Source organism: Scyliorhinus canicula, chromosome 5, assembly GCF_902713615.1.
Source record: "Scyliorhinus canicula chromosome 5, sScyCan1.1, whole genome shotgun sequence".
In the NCBI taxonomy this organism is placed as follows: domain Eukaryota; kingdom Metazoa; phylum Chordata; class Chondrichthyes; order Carcharhiniformes; family Scyliorhinidae; genus Scyliorhinus; species Scyliorhinus canicula.
Window position 1 is genome coordinate 62,080,946 of NC_052150.1, and position 22,166 is coordinate 62,103,111.

Below are 22,166 nucleotides of genomic sequence, written 5' to 3' on the forward strand. Positions count from 1 at the left end.
GAAATCACCATCACATGACAAAATCATATGTTAGTCGTGATACAATCCCGAAAACCAGCAACATACTTTCTCATAACAAATTATTTGATCCCTACCTGTACATAATGTTGTTATGGCTATCATTGCTCAAAATGCTGTGGTCTGGGGCCTTCCATGTGATTGTAGCCTTGGGACGACCACAGACTTTGCATTTCAGTGTAACAGTCTCTCCTGTCTCACAGGCCACATCAGTCAGTGGGTTGATGAACTCAGGAGGAACTGGAGGAAAAGTGTTGTTTACAGAATTAGTCAGTAAATTTATAATATGAAAGGCTGCAAGAAGCCATGAAGTACTTTACAAAATACATATTACTGTGTTTTATGGATGACACACTCACTCTTCTATGAATATGGTAAGTACAGACCAGTTACATTACAATGAGCTACAATTTTTCAATTAACCTAGGTAGGCATGACTCCCCTGTTAAAATAACATGTGTCCCATGTTAAATAGCAAGCAAGGACAGGAGTTGAAGCAGTGGAGAGCACAGAGCTGACAAGACAGGAGAATAGAGACAATGCAGCTAAAATGGCAATTAACCTGTTGATACTCTGCACTCCATGACACTTCCTCTGAACTGTCTGATCCAAGGTTATTTTATGATAGAAACAAGTCAAAGTACAAAATTTCCTTTATTTTTCGAACTAAAGCCCAGATTTAAGATGCACCACATTTCTAAGAGTATAAACAAGTATAAAGTATAAAGAGTATAAACCCACATGAGTGTGACTATATCCATATTTCAAATGAAATCCCCTGTTATAGATTCTTTATTTGTATGTGATTCTGCTGTATTATCAAAGATCATTACATAGCAAGCCCAAAGAAAAGCTTACACTTTTGGCACAGACTACACCATGCAATTGGATATACCTTATAGACTGGACACACAGTTTGCAGAAAGAGCTGAGTGAATTGTAAACAGAGTGGAAGCTGAGAATTTGGTGGTAGGAATTTGATAATGACGAGGAATTTGTGATTCTGCTTGTGATCAACTCAAAAGGACTGGAGCTACAGAATCCCAGGATTCAAAGGTATGTATCTTGGTTCAATAGCTAGAAGTCTATAGTTATGTTTTTGTGTTTAGCATCTTATAAGTTCTTGTCAAGATTGAATAACTAATTTGGTATTTTCTTATTTCTGAAGAACTGTTTCTCTCTCCATTAATGTTACCGGACCTGCTTCAGTATTTCCAGCACTTTGTTTTTATTTCAGATTTCCAGCATCCACAGTATTTTGCTTTAGGTATAGAAAAAAAGTCACGTGGTTTAAACCTAATTAAAAGCAATAATAAAAATGTTCAGCTTGTAGCTCAGGAGTTTATTTTAAGTTTCTAATTAAAATGAAGGGACAAAACCCAGCCCAGATGCTGCAACTTCCGCACAATGTAGCAACTACAGTATGCTTCATGTGCCTTTGAAGCCCATGTCTTCAGCAAGTGCCACCAACATGTTTCTGCCCAATAAGGGAGACATTACTGGATTTAGTCCTGGGGAATGAAATGGATCAACAACAAACAACTTTTATTTATGTAGTTTCCTTAATATAATTAAACCGCTCAAGCCGCTTCACAGGAGCATTATGAAACAATGAGGAGATATTATGACAAAATCTTTGGTCAAAGTTAGGGTTCACGGAGTGTAATAAAGGAGGAGAATGTGTAGAGGGGGAAAGCAGTATAGGGAGGGAATTCCAGAACTTAAGGACTAGGCAACTGAAGGTACAGCCACCAATGGTGGAGCAATTATAATTTGGAATGCCCAAAAGGACAGAATTAGAGGAGAGAAGATATCTCAGAGGATTGTAGGGCTGGAGGAGATCACAGATATAGGGAACAGCAAGGCCATGGAGTGATTTGAAAACAAGAATGAGAACTTTAAAAGAAAAACATTGCTTGACAGGGAGCCAGTGAGCTCAGGAGGTGATAAGGAATGGCAAGACATGAGCAGCAGAGTTTTGGATGACCCCAAGTTTACAGAAGATAGAATAGGGGAGACCAGCCTGGTGTGCCCTGGTGTAAATAGTCACGTCTGGAGGCAATGTTGGAATGGATGACCATTTCAGCAGTAGATGAGCAGAGGAGGAGCAAAGTCAGGTGATGTTACGAACGTATAAATGGGTGGTTTTGGTGCTGGGACAAATATGAGGTTGTAAGCTCATCTCAGGATCAAATGTGACATCAAGTTTGCAAGCAGACTGGCTTAAACGCAGAGTGTTGCCAGGGAGAGAGATGTAGTTGATAGCCAGGAGTCTGGAGTGGGGACCAAACTAACGGCTTCAATTTGGAAGCCAGCCTCAATTTGTTCAGGGAAATCTTTTCTGACTCGTCTGATAGAGCTTTTTAACAAGGTACCCAGGGTGGATAAGAGCAGTACAGTTGATGTGTATGTGGATTTTCAAAAGACGTTTGATGAAATGCTACATATTAGACTTCTTAATAAAATTGAGGCCAATGTGATAAAAGGGAATAGTAGCAGTGTGGATACGGAATTGGCTAAGGGAGGGAAACAGAAAATTGTGGTGAATGGGTGTTTTTTTGGAAGCTCAGTACTAGGACAAGTGTTGTTTTTGATATACATTAATGTCTTGGACTTGAGGGTGCGGGGCACTATCTTGAATTTGCAGATGACAAAAAACTTGGTAGCACAGTCAACATTGAGGAAGATTGTAATATTTCAAGAGGATATAGATAGGCTTGTGGAATGGGCGGATGAGATACTTTTTAGCAAGAAGAATTCTAAATTCTATAAATTTTGAGGGGGTACAAGAGAGAGAGAAATGGGTGGTTGTCAAGGTGACAGGAGAATTAGCAAAGCAGTTAATAAAGCATGGGATCCTCGGCTTTATAAATAGATACCGAAGTACAGGAAGTAAAAGCTATGTAAAACACTAGTACTAGTATAGTGTCCAATTTTGGGCACACCACTTTAGAAAGGAGATGAAGGCTTTGAAGAGGGTAGAAAAGAGTAGATTGGTTTCAGGGGTGAGGGATTATGGTCCCATGGATAAACTGGAGAAATTGGGGTTCTTCTGTTTGGGGCAGAGAAGGTTCAGAGAAGATTTTGTAGAGGTGATTAAAATCATGCCAGGTTTAGATAAGAGAAACGTTTGTACAAGGGTTGAGAACCGGGGGCGACACAAGGAAAACAAAACCTATGAAATTCATGATTCGGATTTGGAATGCAGTGTCTGATAGGATAGTGGATAAAAAATCAATAAATGCCTTTGAAAGGAAATATACTTGGATAAATACTTGAAGGTGAAAGAATTGCAGCGGGATCGGGGGAAGAGCGGGGCAAGTGGGACTGACTAACTGGATCTTCAACATAGCCAATGCATACTCGATGGGCTGAATGGCTTCCTTCAGTACTGTACTGTTCTGTGATCCTATGATAATGCTTTTCACACTATCGTCACCCAAGAAACATGTTATAATATGTTCTGCTTTTAATGGCTGTTGTACTGAAACAACTCTATTCTACTCTGTACCTTCCTGACTGGAGAACATCTGATGTGAACTCCTGTCCCACAAATCCATAATAGTGTCTGGGAGCAACAAAAGCAGGAAATACTAAACAATCTGAGCAGGTCTGACAGCATCCGTGGAGAGAGAAGGGAGCTAACGTTCCGAATTTGGATGACTTTTTGTCGAAGACATGGGAGCACCAACGTGCTGTACGAAATCCCAACCTTTAAAACAAAGTTGTTTATTTGTGCTTTATAAAATTTGAAGTTATTTTGACAACTTACCATCATAGATATAATTAGGGTTCAAGAGCTGAAAGGAAAGAAATGAGAATTATTTAATATAACAGGCATCTTGTTATTTGCCTCAACAGCCCAAGCAATATAGCAAGTTCTATTGTCAGCACCCAGTGAAGAGGTTTCCTCTGGATTCCTTAACAGATCAGCATTACCATACATTGGGTAATGGATTACCAAATGTAATAACTATAAATAAAAGTAAAGCTAAAACTTGTAATAGTTACATAATTATTACAATCCGATACTTAAAACTGGCTTTTCAGAATGTTAAGTTGAACCAGTTTATATCAAATGTATTTGAAAGGCTGAATGGCCTTTTCTGCAGTCTAAGCAATAATAATAATCTTTATTAGTGTCACAAGTAGGCTTATATTAACACTGCAATGAAGTTACTGGGAAAATCTCCGAAAATTCGGAATGTCCAATTTACCTAACAGGTGAGTTGTGGGAGGAAACCGGAGAGCCTAGAGGAAACCCACGCAGACACGGGGAGAGCATGCAGACTCCGCACAGGCAGTGACCCAAGGCGGAAATCGAACCCGTGACCGGGGCGCTAACCACTGTGTCCCGTGCCGCCCAGTCTATGATTCTATGAACTGTGTCCTGCCTACCCAGCACAGTGTGAGCAGGCAGCAGAAATGTTGTTTCCTTCTACTATTCTAAAAATGCCACTTGTATGAAAACTGCAGCACAAGGCCTGCAATTAATTTTTATTAAGTAATTATCAGAATATTATAGTGTGACACTTGGCAATAACTGTTAATTAAGATATTTCAAAAGCAGATGGCATAATTGTGGCTACTTCACATGGTCTCTAGCTACTGCAGCACAATACTCGCACTACTAACTCAGTTAAAGGGTCAATAACCTTATTTACTGGTGCTAATGAGGTAATATTTAACCAAGTATATGCATTTCTTGCTGCTATTTACTAATAAAAGTAGTCGGTCTACTGTGGATGCTGGATTATTTTATTGTCACTTAAATCATGACATTAGCCTCAATCTGAGACAAAATGGAAAGCCAAGTTCAAGTACATGGCACAAGGTAGGGGTAAATTGACAAGAGAAGGCCCACAGCTGCTTTCTTTGGTCATTGTGCCAGTTCAAGAATACACAAACGGAGGTCTCATCGTAGATTGCCAACCAGCTTAAATGTGAATGATGCATCAACAAGCAAGGGAGATAAATGTAGCTTGGCCTCATTTCTGAGAAGTAAAATAAAAAGTAAATAAATGATGGGCAGTCCAATTACGAGATTTCCAAATGTAAAGTCGGTTCAGGATATGTTAAATTAACTGAAAGTGGCAATGTTGTTATACTTTTACTTATAGTGTGAAACTGGTCAAACAGTGCAAGAAACAACATTAGTTGTTGGTTAAAGGTTGTGAGTTTAGTGGAAGTTAATGAATAAAAGCACAGGTCAAAGTGAATTTGACCTAATTGACTGAATGGTCAAACGTTTAAAACAAAACAACTAGCTTTCTTGACGCCACAAATCTAACTTAGAAAATTGCTCAAGATAATGGGTTGTAAAGTGTTCCAAGTATTGAACATTACAAACAAATCTGCGTACACTTAAGCCAAATTATAAAAACCAGTAATATTTTTGCAGTCATCACTTATTTTACATTATTTTTCTATTTTAACATTATGCACATTTCCGACTAATCATATACAATATGGGAGACATTTCATCTGAAAAAAACAAGACTATTGAATGCATAATGAAGCAAAGTAATTCATCATCCCAGCAACACTCAGATTCACAGACAGTACATGAACTTCTTTAAAAATGCAAGAATCAGATGAAATATTAGCAGGTGCAGAAATATTAAAATAATTCCGTATGGGTCTCATACAAATTCTATAGAATCCAAATTTCATTGGTGACACTGCATAAGCAACATTTTCATCTGGGCATTAGTTAAGACTTGGTCTCAGTTCATAGAATAGGATCCCTCCTGTGCAAAAGAAGGCCATTCAGCCCATCAAGTCTGCAACGACCATCTGAAAGAGCACCCTACCTCGGTCCACTCCCCCACAACCCTGTAACTCCAACCATTGGAGACTAAGGGGTAAATTTATCATGGCCAATCCACCTAACCTGCACATCTTTGGACTGTGGGAGGAAAACGGAGCAACTGGAGACACGCAGACACGGGGAGAATGTGCAAACTCCACACAGTCACCCAATGCCGGAATTGAATCCAGGTCCCTGGCTCCGTGAGGCAGCAGGGAGTTGTGAAATAATTGGGGTTTAGGATGGATTATAATTAGTAAATGGTTACTTGAGTTTCAATCCAGACTCCTACTCTTCCTTCCCTCTTTAACTGCCTGTACACTACATAGCGACTTTATCTGACTTAAGACCGTAAGACATAGGAGCAGAATTAGGCCACTCGGCCCATCGAGTCTGTTCCGCATTTCAATCGTGGCTGATGTTTTTCTCATCCCCATTCTCCTGCCTTCTCCCCATAACCCCTGATCCCCTTATTGATCAAAAACCTATCTATCTCTGTCTTAAAGACACTCGGTGATTTGGCCTCCACAGCCTTCTGCAGCAAAGAGTTCCACAGATTCACCACACTCTGGCTGAAGAAATTCCTTCTCATCTCTGTTTTAAAGGATCATCCCTTTAGTCTGAGATTGTTTCCTCCAAGTGGAAACATCCTCTCCACGTCCAATCTATCAAGGCCTTTCGGTATTCTGTAAGTTTCAATAAGATCCCCCGTCAACCTTCTAAACTCCAATGTGTATAGACCCAGAGTCCTCAGCCATTCCTCATACGACAAGCTCTTCATTCTAGGGATCATTCTTGTGAACCACCTCTGGACCGTCTCCAAGACTAGAACATCCTTCCTTAGATACGGGGCCCAAAACTGCTCACAATACTCCAAATGGGGTCTAACCAGAGCCTTGTCTAGCCTCCAAGTACAACCCTGGTCTTGTATTCTAGCCCTCTCGACATGATATCTTTGCATTAACAGATATCTTTGCAGCATCCTTGAGCACGGGTGAGGTCCCGGAGGACTGGAGAATTGCTAATGTTGTCCCTTTGTTTAAGAAGGGTAGCAGGGAAAATCCAGGGAATTACAGACCTGTGAACTTGACGTCAGTGGTAGGCAAACTGTTGGAGAAGATACTGAGGGATAGGATCTATTCACATCTGGAAGAAAATAGACTTCTCAGTGATAGGCAGCATGGTTTTGTGCAGGGAAGGTCATGTCTTACAAACCTAATAGAATTCTTTGAGGAAGTGACAAAGTTAATTGATGAGGGAAGGGCTGTAGATGTCATATACATGGACTTTAGTAAGGCGTTTGATAAAGTTTCCCATGGCAGGTTGATGGCAAAAGTGAAGTCGTATGGGGTTCAGGGTGTACTAGCTAGATGGATAAGAACTGGCTGGGCAAAGGGAGTGTCTCAAAATGGAGAAGGGTGACTACTGGTGTTCCACAGCGTTCCGTTCTCGGACCACTGTTGTTTGTGATCTACATAAATGACCTGGAGGAAGGTATAGGTGGTCTGATTAGCACGTTTGCAGATGATACTAAGATTGGTGGAGTTGCATAGCGAGGAGGACTGTCAGAGAATACAACAAAATATAGATAGATTGGAGAGTTGGGCAGAGAAATGGCAGATGGAGTTCAATGCAGGCAAATGCGAGGTGATGCATTTTGGAAGATCAAATTCAAGAGCGGACTATATGGTCAATGGAAGGGTCCTGGGGAAAATTGATGTACAGAGAGATCTGGGAGTTCAGGTCAGTGTACCCTGAAGGTGGCAACGCAGGTTGATAGAGTGGTCAAGGAGGCATACAGCATGCGTGCCTTCATCGGACGGGGTATTGAGTACAAGAGTAGGCAGGTCATGTTACAGTTGTATAGGACTTTAGTTAGGCTACATTTGGAATACTGCGTGTAGTTCTGGTCGCCACATTACCAGAAGGATGTGGATGCTTTGGAGAGGGTGCAGAGGAGGTTCACCAGGATGTTGCCTGGTATGGTGGGTGCTAGCTATGAAGAAAGGTTGAGTAGATTAGGATTATTTTCGTTGGAAAGACGGAGGTTGAGGGGGGACCTGATTGAGGTATACAAAATTATGAGAGGTATGGACAGGGTGGATAGCAACAAGCTTTTTCCAAGAGTGGGGGTGTCAGTTACAAGGGGTCACGATTTCAGGTGAGAGGGGGAAAGTTTAAGGGAGATGTGCGTGGAAAGTTTTTTACGCAGAGGGTGGTGGGTGCCTGGAACGCTTTACCAGCGGAGATGGTAGAGGCGGGCACGATAGCATCATTTAAGAGGCATCTAGACAGGTATATGAGCAGGCGGCAACAGAGGGAAGTAGACCTTGGAAAATAGGAGACGGGTTTAGATAAAGGATCTGGATCGGCGCAGGCTGGGAGGGCCGAATGGCCTGTTCCTGTGCTGTAATTTTGTTTGTTCTTTGAATGCTAACATTGCGTTTGCCTTCCTAACTGCCGACTGAACCTGCACGTTAACCTTAAGAGAATCATGAATAAGGACTCGCAAGTCCCTTTGTGCTTCTGATTTCCAAAGCATTTCCCCATTCAGAAAATAGTCTATGCCTCCATTTCTCCATCCAAAGTGCATAACCAAAGTGCACACGTTTCCACATTGTATTCCATCTGCCACTTCTTTGCCCACTCTCCTAGCCTCTCCAAGTCCTTCTGCAGCCCGTCTGCTTCCTCAATACTACCTGTTCCGCTAAATATCTTTGTGTCATCTGCAAATTTAGCAACAGTGCCTTCAGTTCCTTCTTCCAGGTCATTAATGTATATTGTGAAAAGTTGTGGTCCCAGCATCGACCCTGAGGCACACCACTAGTCACCGGCTGCCATCCTGAAAAAGACCTCTTCATCCCCACTCTCTGCCTTCTGCCAGTCAGCCAATACTCTATCCATGCCAGGATCTTACCCTTAACATCATGGGCTCTTAACTTATTTGACAGTCTCCTATGCGGCACCTTGTCAAAGGCCTTCTGGAAATCTAAATAAGTCATGTCCACTGGTTCTCCTTTGTCTAACTTCCTTGTTACTTCCTCAAAGAACTCTAACAGATTTGTCAGACACAACCTCCCTTTGACGAAGCCATGCTGACTTGGTCCTATTTTACATGCACTTCCAAGTACTTCGCGATCTCATCTTTAATAATGGAGTCTAAAATCTTACCAATTACCGAAGTCAGGCTAACCGGCCTATAATTTCCCGTCTTCTGCCTCTCTCTCTCTTCTTAAACAGCGGTGTTACATTAGCCACTTTCCAGTCCTCTGGGACCCTTCCTGCCTCCAGTGATCTCTGGAAGATTATCACCAATGCCTCCACAATTTCCTCAGCTATCTTTTTTAGAACTCTGGGGTGTAGTCCATTCGGTCCAGGTGATTTATCCACCTTCAGACCTTTCAGTTTCCCCAGAATCTTCTACTTAGTAATGGTCACTGCACTCACCTCTGCCCCCTGGTTCTCCTGGAGCTCTGGCATCCCACTGGTGTCTTCCACCGTGAAGACTGATGTAAAGTAACTATTCAGTTTATTTGTCATGTCTTTGTTTCCTATTATTACTTCCACAGCCACATTTTCCAATGGTCCATTGTCTTCCTATCTTCCTTTATATTACTAGCTAGCTTGCACTCATATTTCATCTTCTCCCGCCTTATTACTTTTTTAGTTGTCCTCTGCTCGCTTTTAAAGGCTTCCCAGTCCTCTGGCTTCTCACTAATCCGTGCCATTTTGTGTGCTTTTTCTTTTATGCTGTCCTTGACTTCCCCCATCAGCCAATAATGCCTTGTCCTCCCCTTAGCATGTTTCCTCCTCTTTGGGATGAATTTCTGTTGCGCCTCTCGAATAACCACCAAAAACTCCTGCCATTGCTGTTCCACTGTCTTCTCTGCTAGGCTCCTTCTCCAATCAGCTCCTCCCTCATGTCTTTGTAGTTACCCTTATTTAATTGTAATACCGTTACATCTGATTGCAGCTTCTCCCTCTCAACTGCATGGTAAATTCTATCATATTGTGGTCACTGCTCCCTAAGGGTTCCTTCACCTTAAGTTCCCTAATCAAGTCTGCCTCATTACACATCATTAAATCCAGAATTGCCTGTTCCCTAGTAGGCTCTCTTCACAAGCTGCTCCAAAAAACCATCTCTTAGACATTCCACAAATTCCTTTTTTTGGGATCCATTACCAACCTGATTTTCCCAGTCCACCTGCATATTGAAGTCCCCTATGATTATTGTAATATTGCCTTTTTTACATGCCTTTTCTATCTCGATTTATTTTCTGCCCCACATCCTGACCTGCTAGGGAGCCTGTACATAACTTCCATCAGGGGCTGGTTTAGCTCACTGAGCTAAAATCGCTGGCTTTTAAAGCAGACCAAGCAGGCCAGCAGCACGGTTCGATTCCCGTACCAGCCTCCCCGGATAGGCGCCGGAATGTGGCGACTAGGGGCTTTTCACAGTACCTTCATTGAAGCCTACTCGTGACAATAAGCGATTTTCATTTCATTTCAGGGTTTTTTTACCGTTGCGATTCCTCAACTCTACCCACAGAGATTCTATGCCTTCTGACCCTGTATCGCTCCTTGCTATCTATTTAACGTAATTCTTCACTAACAATGCAACCCTGCTCCCTTTGCCCATCTGTCTGTCCTTTCGATAGGACACATATTCTTGGATATTTAGATCCCAGCCCTGATCCCCTTGCAGCCATGTCTCTGTGATGCTCACAACATCGTACCGGCCAATTTCAATGTGCGCAACAAGCTCATTAACTTGTTCCATATACTGCGCGTATTCAGGTACAACGCCTTCAGTCCTGGACTTAACTGGAAGGAATGTGCAGTTAATAAAGAATATTAATTTGTATGTTATTACATTTGTAAGTGGATAATAATTTTTAATTCTGCTTCACATTTCATAGTTTAGTTAATTGCTTGGTTGGCCAATTGGGTTGGGAAACGTTGGAATACTACAACTGGTTACAAGATGATTATGAATGAGTCGAAATTGGTAATGAATCCATCTTTCCTCAGTAAAGCGTGAGGTCAGGTGTAATGCCTGGATCTGGTATGTCTCTCTTGTGGGGACCATGAATTGGATTCAATTTGAATTCGTTTTTGGAGCAGGCAAGGAGCTGGATTAGGGGTTTGCCCCTGTCCACACTCTGAACTCTGGCTTTGTAACTCTTATTTTTTAATTTAGAAAAAAATTACTTTATCATTTAACAAAGAAACGAACATACATTTTATCAGCGGTAACTGTTTGCTCATGAATATTTTGGTGGAATTATCATCTCACTATCTGTACATTTATTGTTTAAATTCAAAGGATGCTAAATGACATGTGGGTAATTGTGGAGAATATCCAAACAAGTACTTTAACTAATGGCTGCTGCTTGGACCTACCTTAACTGATACCTTATTGGGTAATCCTTCTCGTGACTTTCGGAAGCCATTCTCTAGCTTTCCTTCCTTCTTGCATTCTTTATCCTTCTTTTCATTTTTCTTTCTTAAACGGAGTGCAGTGTGCCAAGATGTTGACTTTCTAATGTTGCCAAATTATCATACAGAGGACAGGAGAAAGAACACGTCCCATTTAGAAAATTAGAAGTAAAAAAATTGATAATCATGGCATATGAAGCACACACTATAACTGATCAATTCAATTTACATAAGGTGCATCACATTGACCCAGAATGATGCACTGTGGGTTCTTCCAATCACAGGCAATGACTGGCGGCTAAGCACATCTGTAACAATTGGGGGGGGGGGGGGGGGGGGGGGGGGGGCAAATCAAACAGTACTTCTCCAAGGAATGCTCATGTAGTCCTAGCAGCCAACTTCAAATCAGCAATGTCAGAGGTATGAAAACTTTGGTCTCTTTCTCGGTCATATGTTGTATGCTGTTGACAGACCAGGAGGCAAGTTACGAATAAATATGCAACTTCACCCACTCCCAAAATACAATAACTTTAATCATCTCTGCACATTTTCGTTGAAAACAGCGATCACAGGCTTTCTACCATCCAGTTCATTTATGACTAATTACTTATATATCAAGAGTGATTTAGTTAAGCATATAAATTTTTCCCCAGTTCATGGGACCTGGGTGTCGCAGGCTGTGACAGCATTTATTGCCCATCCCTAATTGCCCTTGAGGGGGCAGGTAAGAGTCAACCATATTGCTATGGGTCTGGAGTCACATGTAGGCCAGAACGGGTAAGGATGGCAGATTTCCTTCCCTAAAGGACATTGGTGAATCAGATGGGTTTTTACAACAATCGACAATGGTTTTGTGGTCAACATTTAAAAAAAAATTCCACATTAAAAAAAATTGAATTTAAATTTCACCGCTGCAATGGCGGGATTTGAACCTTGGTCACCAGAGCATTACTCTGGGTCTCTGGTTTACCAGTCCAACGCCAATACCACTATAACTACCAGCTATTTAAACCAGGCACAGAAAAGACGCTTATTTCTCGAAAAGAGGCCTGAACAATTCCCATCCACCACTCTCCCCTGCCTGGCTGAACTCGTTCTATCTCTCAACAACTTCTCCTTTAACTCATCCCACTTTCTCCAAATAAAGGTGTAGCAATGGGCACCCGCATGGGTCCTAGCTACGCTTGCCTTTTTACAGGGTATGTGGAACAGTCCTTGGTCCAGGCCTACCCGGGTACCCTCCCACAACTCCTTGACTGGTACATCGATGACTATTTTGGTGCCGCTTCATGCTCTTGTCCAGACCTGGAAAAATTCAGCAACTTCGCTTCCAGTTTCCACCCCTCCATCACTTTCAGTTGGTCCATCACAGACGCTTCTGTTCCCTTCCTTGACCGTTCCGTCTCCATTTCGGGCAAAAGACTATCTAATAAGATTTATTCCAAGCCCACTGACTGTCACAGCTATCTGGACTATAGCTCTTCGCACCCTACACCCTGTAAGGACTCCATCCCTTTCTCTTAGCTCTTTCGCCTCCGTCCCAATTGTTCCGATGATGCCACTTTTCAAAGTGCTGCTTCGAAAATGTGTTCCTTCTTCCTCAACCGTGATTTCCCACCTACAGTTGTTGACAGGGCCCTCAAAAGCGTGCGGTCCATCGCCTGTGCCACTACCCTCCTCCCCTCCCAGAACAAGGATAGAATCCCCCTCGTTCTCACATTTCACCCCACCAGCCTCTGTATGCAAAGCATAATCCTTTGCCATATTCACCAACTCCAACGTGATGCCACCACCGAACACATCTTCTCTTCACTCCCTGTCAGCATTCCGCAGAGACCGTTCCCTCCGAGATAATCCACTCCTTCACAATACCCAGTACCTCTCCCATCACCCATGGCACCTTCCCATGTAATCGCAGAAGGTGTACACCTGCCCCTTTACCTCTTCAATGCTTAACATTCCAGGCCCAAAACACTCATTCCAGGTTAAGCAGCGTTTCCCTAGCATCTCTTTCAATTTGGTCCATTGCATTCGCTGCTCCCAATGTGGTCTCCTCTATATCAGAGAGATCAAACGTAGACTGGGTGATCATTTTGCTGAGCACCTTTGGTCTGTGTGCATTCAGGATCCTGACTTTCTCATTGCTTGCCATTTTAACACAGGACCCTGCTCCCATGCCCACATGTCTGTCCTTAGCCTGCTGCAATGTTCCAGTGAAGCTCAATGTAAACTGGAGGAACAACACTTCATTGTCTGGTTCGGCACGCTACAGCCTTCCGGCCTCAGCAGCAAATTCAACAACCTCAGATGATTAGCTCTACTCCATCTTGACCCCGTTGTTTTCATTCCATTTCATTTTAAATGTTTTTTACTTTTTATTTATTTCTTTATATATATATATATATATATATATATATATCCCCACACTTTCTTCCTATCTTATCCCCTCCTTTCCTTACCTTTTCTCGCCTTTGTTTCCCCCTTTTTCTCATTTTATCTCTCTCCTACCCATTTCCCCTCTCCCCCCACATCTGCATCTGTCACAGCTTATCCTGATTTTAGTTTCTCTGCTGTTTTGCTTTTCACACTTTTTAGTCTCTCTGGGACTGCATTTTTTCCCCTTGGTTTTTGTAGTTGTGACTCATCTTTCATTCCCTCACCCTACAGTATAAATATTTCCCACCTTCTATGCCTTTTAGCTTAGACAAAGGGTCACCTGGACTCACAACATTAGCTCCTTTCTCTCCTTCCAGATGTTGCCAGATCTGCTGAGATTTTACAGCATTTTCCCTTTTAGTTACAGAATTATAGTAGTATAGCTTTTTGTTGGCCTCACTGAGCTTACTTCTACTTTGAAAATCAATTAAATCACATAATAAAACTGCTTCACTGGAAATATACAAATAAAGGCTGCACGGTAGCATTGTGGACAGCACAATTGCTTCACAGCTCCAGGGTCCCAGGTTCGATTCCGGCTTGGGTCACTGTCTGTGCAGAGTCTGCACATCCTCCCTGTGTGTGCGTGGGTTTCCTCCGGATGCTCCGGTTTCCTCCCACAGTCCAAAAATGTGCAGGTTAGGTGGATTGGCCATGATAAATTGCCCTTAGTGTCCAAAATTGCCCTTAGCGTTGGGTGGGGTTACTGGGTTATGGGGATAGGGTGGAGGTCTGGGCTTGGGTAGGGTGCTCTTTCCAAGAGACGGTGCAGACTCGATGAGCTGAATGGCCTCCTTCTGCACTGTAAATTCTATGGTAATCTATGAAATGTACCTTTCTTAGAATAATGGGTACCATATGGGTACCAAGCCTGGGCTTGGCTAGGGTGCTCTTAACAAGAGTCGGTGTAGACTTGATGGGCCGAATGGCCTCCTTCTGCACTGTAAATTCTATGACTGTCTATGACATATCATCAGCGTGTAAATGTACCACCAGGTTGGGTCGTAAGACACATGGACCAGGGAATTTCCAAGTACAATTCCCTGTGTGCTGAGATAGTTATTTTCAGTTGGACTACTTAGTGTTCCTGGATGAAAGCTAGGGTAATGGGAAGTCAATCAGTGTTCCTGTTTCTGATTGTTATCCAATAATCTCAGTTGGAAAGTGTGCACAGAATCATAGAATTTACAGTGCAGAAGGAGGCTATTCGGCCCATCGAGTCTGCACCAGCTCTTTGAAAGAGCACCCTACCCAAGGTCAACACCTCCACCCTACCCCCATAACCCAGTAACCCCACCCAACACTAAGGGAAATTTTGGATACTAAGGGCAATTTATCATGGCCAATCCTCCTAACCTGCACATCTTTGGACTGTAGGAGGAAACCCACGCACACACGGAGAGGATGTGCAGACTCCACACAGACAGTGACCCAAGCCGGAATCGAACCTGGGACCCTGGAGCTGTGAAGGGAAAAGAATTCCTGCCCATCAGATGTAAAGAAGAGAAAAGAGAATATTTGGATGATTAAGAAGGAATTGCCTGAATGATTGACAATTTAGAGTTATGCAACCAAACTATAAATGAAAGCAGACTAACTTTAATGTTCCTTCAGGGTTGTCTGGGATTATAATAGTTGTGTGACCTAGTACATAGCCAGGAATCCATCCCTCAGCTGCAGGGCATTGGTCAGTGGCTGCCCGAAACACCAAAAACATGTTCTGTTGGTTGCTGGCCAGGATCTGCACCACCTCGCCCTGGCAGACATTGATCTCATCCTCTTTCACGGCGGTGTAATCATGTGTTACCAGCATGGTGGAGATATTACTGCTGCTGCTACTTTCACTCTACAGGGGAGGAAAAAAACAAGGTTGCAAAAATAAAATGTGTTTCTGAAGCAATTCACATAACAATGCATAAATAGGTCATTTAAACATGGCTTGCTGCTTTAATTTCATAAAGGTGTCGCTTCCCCTCCCTCCATCAATTAAACATGATCCTAATTTTATTGGCTTTCAACAATTCAATTAATGTAATACTCTTGTTTTTATTAAGGCTTACACAAATACACAGATACAACAAACTGACAAGTAAAACATTAAAAATGGTCACAGCATATTGCAGAATAACTGTTTAGAATTCTAAATGTTTAAACAATAAAATAAAATGTTTCTATCAGATAATACTTCATTTGGGAGGAGTTTGCACTAATGTTCTAATACCTACCTCTCCAGCATAACTGTAATCAGCTGTTACATTAACCATTTGCAGGTTAAATATACAGTTTTAACAAAGATGAGAAAAAAAAACTGGAGACTGGACTCTTAGCAAGTTTTGGATTTTTATCCAATTTTGATAAAACAAATACTTTTTAAGAAAAAAATCTGTCACATTTCAGTTTTTAAAAAAAAATTCACTTTACTTATTTCCCCCATTAATGTTCTTTCTTCCTTTCCACCTTTTGTAGTATTGGCTCTTTGCTGATATATGGTTCCAGAGGTCACGAACACCTCACTTATTTGGTACAAGCGACCAGACTTCATTTATGAATCTGGACAGGCTATTCAACTATGGGGACTATCACAGCTAACCTCACACAGGCTCACTTCGAGCAAGAGTTGGTGGATAGTGGTCAAGTATAGGCAAATAGGCCGACTATCCCTGTACTGCATTTACTGCTGCCCTCGCTAAGATCACTAACTCAGCATATGCTGTGGGACACTGGTGTCATCTTCCTGCTCATATGGGTTTACATATCCAATGTGTTTGAAAACAAATGCTAGGCTATTGAGAGCCCTTCAGAATAATAAACCTTCTTATTTATGAATAAAACAACTTGTGAAAGAGTGATGAGTAGTCCGTAGTTTAGTAATAGCAGGCCAGCTCCTGAAAATAATATTTAAAAAGCACAGTTTAATGCTTCACAAACAAGGCCCATCTAATTTAAATGTGACACTTCTCCATACATTTGCAGTACGAACAGAATTTGGACAAATGGCTTGAAGTTAATTTCCTTTTTAAAAAATAAATTTAGAGTACCTAATTCCACCCCCCCCCCCCCAATTTAGGGGCAATTTAGCACGGTCACTTCATCTACCCTGCACATTGCTTTGGGTTGTGGGGGTGTGACCAACGCAGACATGGGGAGAATGTGTAAACTCCACACAGACAGTGCCCCAGGCTGGGATCGAACCTGGGTCCTTGGTGCCATGAGGCAGCAGTGCTACCCACTGTGCCACCGTGCTGCCCTGAAGATCATTTTTAACTGTGCTTTAGTATGAAAGTAGAGCATTTTGAAATCCATTCATTTAAACTAGAAACTGTTGGAAACACTTAGCAGGTCTGGTAGCATCTGTGATGAAAGAATTAGAGTTAACATCTCAGGTCGATGATCTTTCATTGGAACGGGAACAAGTTAGAGATGTAACAGGTTTTAAACAAATACAGAAGCAGGAGATAGGGGATGCTATGATATGGTGGAAGACAGGAGTCATTAAATGACATTTGGCAGCACGGTGGCATTGCTGCCTCACAGCTCCAGGGACCTGGGTTCAATTCCGGCCTCGGGTTACTGTCTGTGTGAAGTTTGCACTTTCTCCCCGTGTTTGTGTGGGTTTTCTCCGGGTGCTCCAGTTTCCTCCCACTATCCAAGGATATGCAGGTTAGGTGGATTGGCCATGGTAAATTGTCCCTTAGTGTCCAACGGTTAGGTGGGGTTACTGGGTTATTGGGATAGGGTGGAGGTGTGGACTGAGGTATACTGCTCTTTCAAGGGCCGGTGTAGACTCGATGGGCCGAATGCCTCCTTTTGCACTGTAAATTTTATAATTCTATGACATGGGATGCTGGTTCGAGCCCAAAGGAAATGGTAACAGGATAAGCAAAGAACAAAAGGTGGGTCCAGAAGAAATGTAATGGGAAAAGCAGAACCATCGACAAATGCCATGAGGCACTTTAAAGCCTTCTGACCTCAATATTGAATTCCACAATTTAAGGTCATACATAACCTTTTACACCTTTTATTGTCTTCGGATGGAAGGTATTAGTGACATGCTGGTTTTCCCATTTACATGCCTTCTACCCTAATGCAGACTTCCCTTTTATTATTTCCAACCATCTCACTTTCTTTGCCTTTGTACTTGCTTAAAACCTGTTACATCTTTAACTTTTCCAGTTATCACTAAAGGTCATCGACCTGAAGCGATTACTCTGTTTCTCGCGCAGATGTTTTTGGCCATGCTGAGTATTTCTAGAATTTTCTGATTTTATTTCAGATTTCCAGAACTCTCAGTATTTTGTTTTTGTATTAGCTTGTTTCATCTGTTCCATTATTGTTTACAACCAATGGGGCTTGCAAGGACTTATCAATACTCATCGAGGAACATTTAATGCATCGGATCCAGAGTGTGCGGATACACATGGACAGAAAGTGAATAATTCAGTCACAAATTACAACTGTCACTAGGGAAGGGAGGGGGAATAATATTGAATATCCTCGCTTCTTTACAATGTATATTTCCTCAGTCAAAAAGATTGGCAGACAATCTGCTTTGAACCCTTTGCAACTACCATTCGTTAAGTAGCTGCTAGAAAGTGAAAAAATTCAGACACGTTATCTTCTTATGTGCCAGAATTGTTTCACCTCTGCTTTCCTGCACCATTCCAAATAGCCCAAGCTGCCATTTATGGCACTTTCCCATGTCTGTGATACAGTACATTAGTAATACCAATATTCTGTTCTTTTGTACTGCCTGGAGGATCAACGAAAATATTGTTTTTCTAAAGCATACTCTTATACAAGAGAAATACCTGCCTCAAATTTTCGATGCTTAATGCATGAATTCAAGCCATTTATTACATAAAACACCCACATAACATTGGCTTTTAGGGATCATCAAATTGACATCCAGTTTTTGACCATAGTGTTTCAGAATCTCACTCCCACCTACATGACAACTCTGCACCACAAGTACTCTGCACATTTTAATTGTGGATTACATAAGACCATTTTTGACATACAAAATACAACAAGAATCTTTTTTTGACATAACTGGTACAAAGTTGCTCCCTTAATTGAGACAGAAAAACATACAAATTGAAACAAAGATGAAGGGAAAAAGAAAGTTAAAGACTAGAACATAGAAAGTAAACAGCAGAATGTCATAGTGTACATATTATTGTAGCATTTGCTAATGCAGCAAAAAGCACATGCTTTCAAGCAAATTGGATCAATACAGTGGAACTTAATAACCTATCCAAAATGCTGTGCTTGGAAACTGAGGGACATGCAATGCATAGTGAGCATGCAAGAGTTTAAAAGAAAATAAGCTAGGCTAAAATTAAGTAATAATGTTTTTGTGAGTTTGTTACACTGTTCAGTGAAACATTTTCATCCTGATTATTTGCATTATAATTGACACAATGATTTCCAAGCAAATAAATAATGGGGAAAAAGAAACTAATCTTGGAAAGACATTTGATAAAATTGCTTTTTCTTTGGAAGGGAATACTGTCTCCCATACCATAAAGTAAAGCATTACAGATTTGCAAGATACTGAAAAACAAAATATGCTTGCGAAGAATTCTGTGATGAAAAGTTTTTTAATTAATCTGAGACGGTTAGTGCATTTAAACCTTCAGATGTTATGGCACCCTTAAGCGGTTTCAATGTCTTACGTTGTAAGCTGGACAGCTTCTTGAACAGAGGACTCCATATGTCAGCTGCAGAAACTGGGCTGAACAAGATGGGGAATGATGCATTGAGTCAGCAACTGGCAATGAAAAAAAAAGTTGCAACTAGCAAATTTAAAGTAGCGCGACCAGTCCATAGAAATGCCCCGTTAATATATGCGGTATGCTGGTCTATAAAGGGAAAGGGTGAAGATGCAGGTGTTTTTTGCTGAAAGTTGCGTTAGCTGTTATTTGCCTTCTGCAAGGGAGGCAGTTGCAGGAGCAGTGGTTAGTAGATGTTTAGGCTGATAAGTTTTTTTTAAAAGATCTTGACAGGTAGACAGTCACAGCGATGAGTAGTTAGGCAAGTTTTTAAGTTTCAGAACAGAGCAGTTTGTTTTGCAGAGCCAGGAGAAATTAGTACGGAGAGTGATACTGACGCACAGAAGGAGAGCGTGGGAAGGTTTTAGAGGAGCTCACAGGACAGACGTGCTCCGCTCTTACCCCGTTGCTCTGGGTGGAATGCACCGACTGCTCGCTGGTCGAGGAGCACGTGCTCATACGATCAGTGTCCTTGCTGTGCGTGGAGTGGCGGTGGACCTGGCGCTGCAGGGAGTCCATGTCCCCTGGGAAGGTGAAGGAGCCAGGGCGGCTGGCAGGTGAAGCTGGGTGTGAGCTCCAGAAGGAGCCCTTAAGAACAGGACTGCTAGGAGGGAAGGGTTCTTTGTTGAAGGGAGTGGAAGGGAAGGTTGTTGACAGCGGTGAACTCAAGGGTGAAGTAGTGCCTGGCCGTTGCTTCCCTATTGTCAGAGTGCCCACACTCCCTCTCGGTGACCGGTTCTCTTCTAGGCTACCTCGTAATTCCTTTTGGCTTCCATCTCCTGTGTTGTTGAGTGGTCCTAATGTTTTCCTGGGACTCTCAAGGACTTTTTTCCTAGGAATCTGTTCCAAGTTCCTTTCGCTGCCTTCTCGTTCCAGGTGCCTGTCAGATTGGCTGCAGCCAGAATCTAAGGTGTTGTTGAGTGTCGTCAGGGTAGGGTTTCGAGCGGACATACCTGTCAATCTGTCTGCCTCTGACTGGGCCGAGGCCGCAGAGGAGACCAGGACTGGGGAATGGTGCCGGATGGGTTGGGGGATCCGAGATGGTCTGGAACGGCTTGTGCTGCTCATTCCACTACAGCTATTGGGTCCACTAGGGCCGACATGGTTCTTCTGGTACTCAATCGGAGATGTCAAAGCTGAAGCCAAAAAAAGTTTAATTAGACAAATTGAACACTGTAAGGTTGGGATGAATGAAAAGTGTGGATTAAAGAAAGCAGGTTGGGTGAATGACAAGTGGGGATTAGAACGGTCCTCTCAAGGGTCAGTTATACTCAGCTATTGTTAAATATTCCCTGATTATATGAATGGCATACATTTTGTGAGTTTATCATGGATGTCCGTTACTGATATGGATTCCACAAACAATTTAATCATGACAGGTTAAATTTTATTTTGAGGACTGCCTATGGATAGGGTTTAATTATTACTCTAATCATACATACCATGTATGATGAGAATGCTACAACAAATTTCCATAGGGAACTCTTATGATATAGTAGGAACAGAAGTAGCCTACTCAGTCCCTCAAACCTGATCTGTAATTTATTGAGATCATGGTTGATCTGTTCCTTTGTTTCATAGAATCATAGAATTTACAGTGCAGAAAGAGGCTATTCAGCCCATTGAATCTGCAATGGCCCTTGGAAAGAGCACCCCACCTAAGGCCACACCCCCACCCTATCCCTGTAACCCAGTAACCCCAATCAACCCAACCTTTTTGGGCACTAAGGACAATTTAGCACGGGCAATCCACCTAACATGCGCATTTTTGGACTGTGGGAGGAAACCGGAGCACCCGGAGGAAACCGACGCAGATACAGGGAGAAAGTGCAAACTCAGCACAGACTGTGACCCAAGCCGGGAATCGAACCTGGGACCCTGGAGCTGCAAAGCAATTGTGCTAACCACTATGCTACCGTGTCCCCCTCATGTCGTCGACACCATTACCTGATAATTAGTTATAGGCTCCACTATGCAGGTGACTTTGAAAAATTCAATTGCTGAAGCTGAAACACTAGAGCACATTTGTGCACTTGAAATGATTTTCCAGTGCTACAGTTTCCAGTGCTAAATTGGAGTAATTCGTAATATTAACTGCCTAAATGTCGAATGTTAAATTTCCATTTGGGAAATTACTACAATGTCAAATGCTTTTGAGTTAAAAAATACTAATGCTAAGTGATCCATGGAATGATGGGATGCAGGCTTAATCTTTCACTCTGTCAAGTTTTCAATTTTAGCCAAGTTTCTATGGGGGATATGATTCCTCAAAATGAAGTTATTCCAACTGGGGAAGATGGTAATTGGGAAATTATTTTTAATTTCTTGGGGTGCACCTCATAGTAGCTAACTTCAAAGATCACTTCCCTTTCCCTAGGCCACAATCGCTACATCTGTCAGGGAAATCAGGACAGAAAATTATGGTGAGGAGAGAGGGGGGGGGGGGGGGGGGGGGAAATAAAACTGAACCATCTTCATTCATTACATTTTTAAAAAAAATTATATTTTACAAAAACATTAAATATTCTAACATCAAGACAAGAAAAATAAACTAAAAATAATTTTGCCTATACAAATACACCTATGCATGATTTAAGGACAATAAAAAAGCTAATTTAATTAAAAATATAATCTCCATTACTTTCATAGAAGCCATAAAGTAAAGAGGAAAGGTCAATCTGTAGCTTCCAAGA

The 22,166-nt window shown here is 42.0% G+C and overlaps 1 protein-coding gene across 6 annotated transcripts in view; it reads right to left on the bottom strand.

Annotated features, from left to right (window-relative positions):
• The window catches only part of LOC119966020 (triple functional domain protein), a 684,537-nt gene that overhangs the window by 29,389 nt on the left and 632,982 nt on the right, over positions 1–22,166 (bottom strand). For 4 of the 6 annotated variants that reach the window (XM_038797164.1, XM_038797162.1, XM_038797163.1 and 1 more), the window contains 5 exons: positions 19,876–20,609; positions 15,301–15,548; positions 11,231–11,369; positions 3,791–3,818; positions 96–258 (listed from right to left, as the gene is read on the bottom strand). In XM_038797164.1, the coding sequence (XP_038653092.1) occupies positions 96–258; positions 3,791–3,818; positions 11,231–11,369; positions 15,301–15,548; positions 19,876–20,609 (1,312 nt within the window). Of the gene's footprint in view, positions 1–95; positions 259–3,790; positions 3,819–11,230; positions 11,370–15,300; positions 15,549–19,875; positions 20,610–22,166 lie in introns of those variants that run through there. The other 2 variants (XM_038797166.1, XM_038797167.1) reach the window with 2 other exon arrangements.